Source organism: Tigriopus californicus, chromosome 7, assembly GCF_007210705.1.
Source record: "Tigriopus californicus strain San Diego chromosome 7, Tcal_SD_v2.1, whole genome shotgun sequence".
NCBI classification, from domain to species: Eukaryota; Metazoa; Arthropoda; class Copepoda; order Harpacticoida; family Harpacticidae; genus Tigriopus; species Tigriopus californicus.
Window position 1 is genome coordinate 611,772 of NC_081446.1, and position 10,036 is coordinate 621,807.

At 43.3% G+C, this 10,036-nt stretch overlaps 3 protein-coding genes across 4 annotated transcripts; all 3 read right to left on the minus strand.

Annotated features, from left to right (window-relative positions):
• Window positions 1–272: 272 nt before the first annotated feature.
• LOC131882917 (uncharacterized) lies at window positions 273–1,238 on the minus strand. Of its 2 annotated transcripts, none has more exons than XM_059230205.1 (4): window positions 1,055–1,238; window positions 905–985; window positions 714–830; window positions 273–656 (listed from the first exon to the last, which is right to left on the minus strand). In XM_059230205.1, the coding sequence occupies exons 1-4, from the start codon at window positions 1,062–1,064 to the stop codon at window positions 616–618; spliced, it is 249 nt and encodes an 82-aa protein (XP_059086188.1). In that variant the 5' UTR covers window positions 1,065–1,238; the 3' UTR covers window positions 273–615. The 2 variants fall into 2 exon arrangements, with proteins under 2 accessions (XP_059086188.1, XP_059086187.1); XM_059230204.1 differs by having other exon boundaries at window positions 273–618; window positions 1,055–1,213.
• A 3,365-nt stretch (window positions 1,239–4,603) lies between these two features.
• LOC131882915 (delta(3,5)-Delta(2,4)-dienoyl-CoA isomerase, mitochondrial-like) lies at window positions 4,604–6,283 on the minus strand. The gene is made up of 8 exons (XM_059230201.1): window positions 6,128–6,283; window positions 5,841–6,027; window positions 5,669–5,757; window positions 5,482–5,609; window positions 5,266–5,392; window positions 5,026–5,179; window positions 4,840–4,966; window positions 4,604–4,758 (listed from the first exon to the last, which is right to left on the minus strand). The coding sequence occupies exons 1-8, from the start codon at window positions 6,150–6,152 to the stop codon at window positions 4,657–4,659; spliced, it is 939 nt and encodes a 312-aa protein (XP_059086184.1). The 5' UTR covers window positions 6,153–6,283; the 3' UTR covers window positions 4,604–4,656.
• Window positions 6,284–6,638: 355 nt separating this feature from the next.
• Window positions 6,639–9,068, minus strand: LOC131882914 (protein adenylyltransferase SelO-like; the record flags this gene model as incomplete). The annotated part of the gene is given in 5 exon segments (XM_059230200.1): window positions 6,639–7,494; window positions 7,563–8,280; window positions 8,359–8,503; window positions 8,602–8,792; window positions 8,915–9,068. Coding segments are annotated over 5 exon segments (1,771 nt in total), but the record flags the coding sequence as incomplete, so codon positions are not given.
• Window positions 9,069–10,036: the final 968 nt, after the last annotated feature.

Below are 10,036 nucleotides of genomic sequence, written 5' to 3' on the forward strand. Positions count from 1 at the left end.
GCTCTCTAGTCCCTCAATGCTCAATCAGTTGGGTAACCGTGTTAAAATGATTATTTTGCTTTTTGCACAACCTCTCAAAATAACATATATTCAGCTTTCATTATCAAATTGCTTCGGTTGTCTGTGACGAAATATCAAGTAGAAGAGTTGCTACCTCATAGCACTTAATATTTTACTTAAGCACCAACGTGTCCTGTGTTTTGTAGCATTTTTTTCAAATGTTTTGCCGCTTTGAAATAGCAGGCAAAAACAACCAAAAAACAACCAAGAAATAGTTTTCAATCCCAATTTTCATTCAGTATTAAAAAATGTGACCTCTGCAGTTTGCGCAGTTTTGTACATCAGCAATCAATGTAAAGAGTCATTCTTTCTCGAAAAAGAATAGTTCGAAGTTTGGCTAAAACGAGGTTGGGTGATTTTGAGTATCCAAATATCGTCAGTGATTGTATCATCTTTCATTTTCCACTCATCAGGGCATACATGATGCTATTTCAAAGAAAATGACACTTTAACCTTTGGTTTGGTAAGGATATTTGCTGAACCATTTCAAAACATAATTTTGACGCATTTTCGAGGGCGAATTCTGATTGGAAAACGGATTGGAACTTCCCCGAATCACTGGAAGATTAGCGAAGAACATTCCATAAGAAACCTTCCTATATATAAAAAAATAGGTACGTTCTATTGCAAATCCAATTGAAAGCCGAATTCACCTTGCAGTTGATACTTGTCCTCTTGTGGCGAATGGTTGGGCACACGAACCAACACGATGTTGTACCCAGACAATGGATTGGACCAAGTGAAAGGAGACGTTTTGAAGCGTTTTTCCTCTAGAATATAATTGAACGGGCAGGGGTCAGCTCCCCAGACTCTTTCTGCCCCTCTACTGGTCCAACAACCTTACCTTCATGTGTTTCCATTGAGTCGCTGGCACCAATACAATGGAATGCCAACACAAACCCCGTTAGGAGCACCAATCTCAAAGCTGGAAAAGACGGGGATGTTTTTCTTCAATTTGTTTCTGTACAACGGATCCACTAGATTTGCTCTTTACCTTGTGCCATGTTGGACCAATCTGACGCTTCTTCCAACTTCTGACATCGTGACTTTGGAACAGCCTTTTCCTCGCCTCCGCACAATCTTCAAGACGATGAAAGAGCGGATAAGGGAAGCAACAACCCAGTCAACCAAGCAACCAACCAACCAACCAAGCAACCAACCAGCCTTGAGCATAGGCGCTTCTGCTGGGATATAACTGGGAAAACTGTACCGATAGTGCACAACGCTGAGATTGTCCCTAGACCAAGGAACGAAAAGAAGTAAGTTTTCAACATGATTATCCTATATTTAGTACAAACTCCACATATTGACCAAGTAAGGGGGAGTTGTATTTTGCGACCATATTTGGCGTATCCGAGCCATTATGAACACTAGTTGACCAAGTGGATGGGCTTTGGGTCAATCTACAACAAGGATCAGATTGCCCAGATTGTCAAGATCAAGAAGCAACAGTTGGAAATCGACCATATGTTTGGTCATTTTTGATAAAAATGAGGTTGGTGTCTCTTTTAAGTGGGAAACAATTCATAGGGATGATCAACGGTTTGATGATCATTGAAACACGCCCTCGTTGAACGTAGGCAGAACTATGTTAGTACTAATGGAATATCATGCGTTTCATAATTACCGATTCTCAAAAACACACGCCCATGATGATAAACGACTTCTACTAGAACAGTAAGGCTCGAAGGTTTGATGTAGTCATAATTCATGAAAGTGTGTGGCAAATTCCATTTCTTTCTGAAGACTAGTTTAAAAGTGATCCTTGAATGACAGGGCCCTGTGAGCACGGATGGCAAAAATCTCATTTGTTTCCTCGTTTCAGCACGGGCTTTTCTAACCGCTACTGGGAAAATAATCCCCAGTGCTATTAAAACGAAAGGTTAAAGTTTTTTTACCTTTTAAACTTTATGTGAAATTTGGTTTATCAACGAATTTGAGTTGGCAGACCGAGCTAGTCCTTGAATGTAGGGTTGATCTGGAATGCTATCTAAAAATTTGTCCAAGTCTGACTTAGAAGATGCAACCGGATCAACCAACAAGGCCTACGTATTCCCTATGAATATTAGAGGGAAGCAAATTAAACAATGAAGGAGCCCGAGAAAGAAGAGATGTGGACTTCATTGTTCGAACTAGCCTGGATTCTCGAAGGCTTGAAGGTGCTCTCAAAACGCACAATAAGCCTCTACGGTCACTAGAATTGACCCTAAACCCTGGGTTGGGACAAAGCTCATGGATGCTTTTGAAGACGTACGTACAGCATCAGATACCTTTCGTACCTTCTCTAAACACTGTACAGTCCCAAGTTTTTTAGACTCTCCCAATACGAGAGCTCTCTCATTCCTTTGATGTCCTAGTGAAACTCTTTTTTAAAGATATTCCTACCACTTTTTGCACTTTTTTCTCCCAGGTGGTCCTCGAAAAAAAGGGGGGGGGGCCCATTTTTTTAAATTTTCTTACCCGATGCACCTTGCGGATGGCGAAAATCGACTTGAGAGGAACTTCTACCATTCTCTGTAGAGTGATCAAAAATGGCTTGTCATCCCTGTGAGCCACCTTTCTTGGCATTAACGTGACAACATACCAGATATACTAGCTTTTTTATCTCTTTAGTATTAACATTCACCAGATTTTATTGTCCTCAATTGATTGCAAAGTTTACGGCTGACCATAAGCGGATGTCAAGCGGTTTTGGCTCGCACCTTCTCAGAAATCAACAACCCATTGATTTCAAGAACTGCCCCACCGAGGGATGAGAAATCATGTTGATCAAGCAATTTTTTAACCCATGGTAGAAAATGGTGGTAAAGACGACAATAATTCTTTCGAAGTTGATTTTGTCGATTCTGCCATTGCTGCGTGGAAGCCAACAAGAACAAGATCTTGAACGCTTGATTCCTGGACACTTTTGGAACAAGCGACTAATGCAATAGGTCAAGACATCTTGGACGCCATTACGAGCAAGACCCTATATGCCTTACACGCCGTGCTCGAAGAATACTGAGGAGATTGAGAAAGATCAAGAAGTGATAATGCCAGTAATATTTTCAAAACCACAAGTCAAAAATTCATCACATTTGGTACGCATACGTAAATCTTATCTTTCTAGTTGACGTCATCATTGATGAGCAGGGTTGTTTACGTAAGTGGTTAATGAGTTGAACTGTTCAGAACTTGCAGATGCATATTTTTCAGTTTTCGATATTTTGCCATTATTTCAGTTTTCGATATTTTGCCATTATTTCGTATTTCATTTGCATTTTTCCTCATTTTGGCTCAAAAGATTGAGTCTTTTTCAGAATTTTCATTAATTATCTTACTGACCAAAACAATTGGACCTGTTTTGCTTATGTCATGACTTTAGCCCTTTTTTGCTTCAAATGTTTTTTTCCAAAACAGCTTGAGTGCCTTAATTTTTGCAAAACTATTCAAGAATTTGGATTCCACTTCCAAAAACAATTGGTGCAAATACCTTGCTTTTTCGAAGTAAATGACCAAAGTATAAAAAATGGCGAAGCTTGCTTCAAAACTGAACATAGTTGATATTACTTCAGCACTAATGTTATTCTATCTCCTACGTGCCCAATGACAAATTCAATGAGCAAATTCATCATGCAAAATCCCCAAATTTAACGCCGTTCTGAAGAGGCCTTGAAATCTGAAGATGCAAAAATGAACATGACTTGACTCCGACAAAATATGTTGTTTTCACTTCGGGCAGACATTTCAGCAGTTTAATGGTTCGGATGTGCGAAAGAGCTGAACCGAGGCATTGGAAAAAAACGGCTAGAGCATCCCTCTCGAATTTCTGATCGACATGCGTACAACATTTTTTGTCGGAGTCTAAACATGATTTGTGTTTGCGCCAACATGCTCATGTTCAGAGACTATTGGAACAGACGGCCATTATCAAAAAGGGACATTCAATGAAAACATTTTAGCCCTGGACCAAAAAACGACGAACCATGGACAATAGGAATATGGACGGGCATGCCAGGGTCGAAAATTGACATTTTGAAATCGAGTCAACGCATTACGTTTTCCTTTTAATGCGACTGAACTCAAGTTGTTACAAACTCTCATTTCAAATTTTCGCCCTATAAAATGACTAAATCAAAAATAGCTCACAACAGATTTCTTCACAAAATGATTGAGTTTGTTCAAACTACACACGCTCATTTCATGCCTTGTTATGTGTCGCATTTTAGACAGCATAACTTTTGATCCAATAGTTCAATCAAGCAGAAAATTAAACAATACGCACCTTGAATATGCCTCGCTCATTTGGGCTCCAATGAGTTCAGCAGGTTTGCAAAAGGTCGAATAAGTTCAAAGGTGTTTAACTAGAAACATTGACATTGAGGGAACGAGAGAGCTTTCGTATTGGGAGAGATTAAAAAAGTTGGGACAGCACAGTGTTCTAAGTTGATTCAAAAATCAACCAGCACGGCTTTTCCATACGATCTGATACCTAAATATCATTTGATTTGGCCTCTTCCACTCGCCAATGAATTGGATTTGATCATACTGCAAATGTATATTAGCAATAGCTCTTGATCAAATCATTGGGATTAACAATGACACTGACATCGTTCATCACAATTTCGAAAAGGTAGGGGGGTCCTTTTGCTTCGTCATCATGGCCATGGCAGACGTCATGAGATCCTTGCTTTGCAGCATAGTCATATTCCATCGTGCCTGAAATAAATTAATGAATGACGTAATTAGTCAATAGGGCGGAATGAAAGTCATCCTCTTCGGGAAATGATTTGATCCTACAATTTGTTCCAATCCATCTTCAACCGAGTGGTCCCGAGCGTAAATCAAGCTGGATTTTGTACCCTGAACCGCCACTGGGCTCTTCTCTGCAATCTCTTTCGCTAAACTCAAGGCCTCGTTGAGCATTCTGTCAAAGTAGGAGATCAAATTATTCACCGTTAGAACGCCCAAGACATCCGATCTTACGTTTCTTTGTCCGGATAAACTTGACTGACGAATCCGGCGTGTTTGGCCTCGTCACTGGGAAACTTTCGGGCCGTGAAGCACAACTCTCGGACTAGACTCTGATTTCCGAGAACCTTGGGCAGTCTTTGTAAAGTGCCCACATCCGCAGCCAAACCTAGGCACAAAAAATCGTCAGTTTGTTAGATAAAATAACCTTTGGGTGATGAGCAGAGCTAAGATAATCGTTCAGACTTGGCTCACCGACATCGACTTCTTTGACTTGGAAATAGGTATCTTGGGTACATATTCGGATATCGGCGGCCGTGATCAAGTCGACCCCACCGCCCACGCACGCATTATGAACAGCCGCGATCACAGGTTTAGAGCACTTGAAAAACATTGGACGACCAGAGTCAATGATTCATTTATTTATTTTCGTGAATTTTGAGGTGAAAACCTGCTGTTATTTCTACTGACCTCTTCCAAACGATTAAACGGAATCTGATAATCTCGAATGGTTTTGTACAGAACCTTGGCTTTCTTGGCGACGTCGTCATCTGACGTGACCACGGAGGCCAAGGACGTGAGGTCATTCAGGTCAATTCCTAGCCAGATGCAGTATTTAGAATATACACAGGGTGGATGACAAGGAATGGGTTCGTACCTGCCGTGAACATGGGCCCGTTTCCGGTCAGAACAATGGCTCGACAATCCTCGTCATGGGCCAGCTCTTCAAACACGGCTCCAATCTCACTAGATCATGGAAAACTGAAGCGTTTATTCTGTCTTTTGATTCAATCGGAATGGTGGAAATCATGCAATATCCGTGTGCTTACTGCCACATGGTTTTGTTGAGGGCGTTCCTCTTCTCAGGGCGGTTCAAGCTCACTTGGTAGACAAACGGAGCCGCCTCTTTGACCTCTAGGGCTTGAAATTTGTTCATAGCGTCCGAGCTCAAGCTTCGACTTCCTGATAGAGGCCCGTAACCCGCCTTTAAGAACCCTAACCGCATCAGACCCACTCCTGGGAAAACATAGATTCGAATGGATGACTGATTAGATAGATGTCTGAGCGCTGTTTTAATAACGATCCAGCCAGGTACGTGCATTGTGCAGCCACCCACCTCGTTGGTAAATGAGAGTCCTCATATTCCTTGCGATTGATTGATGTGCAGACACTACGCTACGTTGCGGTGTATATGTACACTCTCCTTCGTCGGATGGAGATTACAAAATGTGAAGACGTTCTTGGCCCAGTACAATTCTTAAGTAGCACTCGTAGCACTACACTTCATAGTACAACCAAACATTCACTCTCTGTTTACGTACACAGTGTACAACACTTCACTTGACTTCTTGGGTAGAAAGGTTTGTTTTGATCAGGGTGACCCAGTGCTCAGTTCGAAAAAACTCCAGGCCACTGAACCGAAAGAGGACATTTTTCAGCAGGATTGAACCAAAGCACTGGATTATATATGTACACAAACGGAAACAGTTCTGTCTGCAACTCGCTAGATAGAAACCAGCTTGATACCTCTTTGAAAGAATTGGAGATAGGCGCTCACTCTCTTTGGGATTGGTGGCAACAAGTTCCGTGTTCTATCCACCTTAAGCAGTGAGAGAGTAATACTCATGGAGGTTTGATGCATTTTTTTGGGATCAAGATGTGTCATACAAAGAGACTTCCTCGTCATATTTCTCAACCCATCTAAGGTCGTTTTACATCATTCTTGTGGCTCGTTAATGCACTAAAAAGGGAGATGCCACGAACCAAGGGTAGAATTTTGAAAGAGTGCAGAAATAGTGATGCGTATTAACTGGTTGTGTGTCGATAAAAGATGGATCCTTGCCAGGCCTTTTTTTTTACCACAATTTAATGTACTCTCATACAAAATCATAACTCCTTCATAGACCTTTGTAGGTATGTCTTAACTGGAACAACTAACTCTGAGTTGCTTGGACCACTTGGGAGGTGGTTGAGCGTATCCGGACTCTTCGGCCTCTTTCTGAATGGTGTAAGGCTTCTTGAGCACTCGGAGCAGTTTCTCGACCTCAGAGAAGTCGTCCTTTTCGGCCATTTCGATGGCTCGTTGGGCTAACCAGTTTCGCAGAATATATCTGGGGTTGGCCGCCTGCATTCGGGTCATCCGTTCCTCATCGGTAGTGTTTTCCTCTTCCAATCGGGCGGGGTACTTGTCCATAAACTTCTGGAAATGCTCTTCATCCAAGACCTTTTTCAGCCCCCAAGCGTTTTCAGGTATCTTCTTGGCCACCAAGTCGGCCAATGATATTTCCGAGAGATCGCGGAAACTTTGTGTGAAGTCGGCGTTTTTCAATTCCAGCGATTTCAAGAGATAGGCTAACAGTTCCATGTCTTCGGATGTCTTGATCGTTTGAAAGCCAAGCTTGCGGGCGAAAATGTCTAAGAAGATCTTCTGATAATTCTTGGCATACTCTTCCAACGGTTTGGTCAATTCTTCTCGTCTGGATTCTATCAACCAAGCAAATTGTGGGTTCTTATTTCTAACAAGTTACTCCCTCATGAACAATGTCACTCACCAGAAAGGGCAGATTTGAGAGCCAATGCCAATTGTTGCAAATTCCACAAAGCCACCGTCGGTTGATTTTGAAAGTCATACCGTCCCATATCGTCACTGCTATTAGGAATATAATGAGGATCATATTCGTCCAAAAATCCATAGGGCCCGTAATCGATGGTAATCGACTTGATGCTCATATTATCCGTATTCATCACGCCGTGGGCAAAACCCACGGCCATCCAATGAGCCACCATGTTGGCCGTGTCCTGGCAAACCGTCCGGAAAAGGGCCAAGATCTGATCATCCCGGCTATCGGGGTGTGATCGGACGATTTGCGGAAAATTCTCCTGGAGCACGAAATCCACCAGAGCATTCAATTCGTCTTGTTCATGATGCTTGGCCAGGATCTGAAAGGATCCGAATCGAAACCACGTGGGAGCCAGTCTGAGCACCACGGCACCCCGTTCCAGTTTCATATTGCCATCATAAAACATGTCCCGAGGGATCGGGTCATCCGTGACAATCAGGGAGGCGGCGCGGGAGGTGGGCACGCCCAAATAAAACATGGCCTCGGAGCATAAGAACTCTCTCACGGAGGATCTTAACACCGCCCGACCATCGCCAAAGCGAGAATAGGGCGTTCGTCCGGACCCTTTAAGTTGGAGCTCCCATCGCTCACCGAGTTTATTGATGTACTCGCCCAAAAGGTGGGCCCGCCCATCGCCTAATTGATCAGCCTGGAAAAGAATGAGCGAGGCACGGACAGGTCAAATCCGGCAGCCGAGTAAGCCAACGAGTAACTGACAGTTAGTTACCCATGATCCAAATTGGTGACCGCCATAACGATGAGCCATGGGAATAGAGCCGGTCAGAACCTTGTTGCCCGAGACGAAATCCACGAAATCCGGGTCTTGCTTGATCTCGGGATCCATATCCAGAATGTTCTTTAGGACTTCCTCACTGTAAATAAGAGAGACGGGCGGAGAGCATCAGTCCCTTCATTCGGTAACTTGGGATCCGACATACCACAGCAGACAACATAATGTGGCCCGTCTTACTTGATAGCCACCAGTTTCCGGGGCGTTTTCATGGGTGTGGGCTGACATTGGCTGAATATGGCTTTGGGCACGAATCTCCGCACGTAATTGTCCAATTCTGGATCCAAGGGCAACGAGGCCAGTTTGGGATCGGCAAAACTCCATTCACTCAGTTGCTTTTTGAGGGACATGATGGCGGGTGAACAAGAAATCTGGAACAACAATGTGGAGAACACGGGCTGGGTCCCAGCTCAAAGCGGATGGATGGGGAAACTAGGCCGAAAATCGGACTGACATCCAACAAAACAAAAAAAACTATAGGAATGGAACGTACGTATCGTTTCATCACCGAATCCAAGGTCAGAGCGGGGGGACAGGTGTGGCGTGGGCGCAACAGAGGCGTGGAGGTCGAAGAAGGCCGCCCGTTTGACCAGGGCGAGGCGGCAAACACGGGGCCCAAGAAGAGGCCCACCAATGACGGGCAAAGCAGAAGAAGAAAGTGTTTACGAACAAGTGGTCCCAGTGACATCCACGATCAGATGGAACCCCATGTGGGACAAATGGAAGCAACAACTCGTCCAATGACGTTTCGAGGTTGATGGGGATGGTGGGGTTACGAACTCAGAACGGGCCTGGATTACGCAAGCTCTTTCCTGTAATCGTGTTTACTCTGACGGAATACGGCGGACATTATCACGCAAGCTCTGTTGGACTTGAGGGAGTTGGCCGGTCACCGGAATTTGGCCTGCGGAACGTGCGGAACCAACATTGATCATCTCATTTCAGGTCTAAAAAAAGAAGCTTAGTGTTAGTCAAGGAGGTGGCAATTTAACGGGAGGTCCTGCTCATTGTCGTCGGATACCCCGGTAGGCTTCGATCTCATTAAGACACGGGGGCTAAAACGATGATTTAGGCCCTACCTTGGATCGGTTTTTACCCTGCATCCTTTCAAAGAGGCTACTGTGGATCATTTCCAGCCATTGTTATGTTCCAGGTTTCACGTATTTAATTGTTCATCATTCAAAGTGAAATCCTTGATTGGAACTCAATGATCGTGAAATAGTTGGCTCTTTTTCGCTCTGTAGAGGTTGAAACAAACACCTTTGATTTACTTTCAAGGAGTGCTTGTATGTTTCTGGCAACCACTGACATCAAATAATATTTGGAACTTTTCACGAATTCATCTCACTCGTAATTTTTATTCGCACATGCTTCTTTCTGGCGGTGATGCTTGCTCGTGCAAAATCGATGCTATAAAAAAAGTTAGTTCAAATATGCTAGAACAATGCTACGTTTTTAAGAAAAACAAATCCTTGAAACCTATAAAAGAAGGGTTGAGTAGATTTATCATAGCTACAGCCTAAAACATGTCCTGTTCCACCCTATGATTTTGAAAGAAAAAAAATGAATGCATTACTGTGTTGTGATTCGTAAAATGCTCCAGCCTTTTTGTTCG

What these genes read in the sequence shown, in the direction of transcription:
- LOC131882917 (XM_059230204.1), bottom strand. An exon ending in CTCAATGGAAACACATGAAG is followed by an intron (nt 831 to 904) that starts GTAAGGTTGTTG and finishes ATTATATTCTAG; the next exon opens with AGGAAAAACGCTTCAAAACG. An exon ending in GGACAAGTATCAACTGCAAG is followed by an intron (nt 619 to 713) that starts GTGAATTCGGCT and finishes CTAATCTTCCAG; the next exon opens with TGATTCGGGGAAGTTCCAAT.
- LOC131882915 (XM_059230201.1), bottom strand. Translation starts at nt 6,152, where the DNA reads ATGAGGACTCTCATTTACCAACGAG. An exon ending in CGGGCCCATGTTCACGGCAG is followed by an intron (nt 5,610 to 5,668) that starts GTACGAACCCAT and finishes GCATCTGGCTAG; the next exon opens with GAATTGACCTGAATGACCTC. An exon ending in CGTTTAATCGTTTGGAAGAG is followed by an intron (nt 5,393 to 5,481) that starts GTCAGTAGAAAT and finishes ATGTTTTTCAAG; the next exon opens with TGCTCTAAACCTGTGATCGC.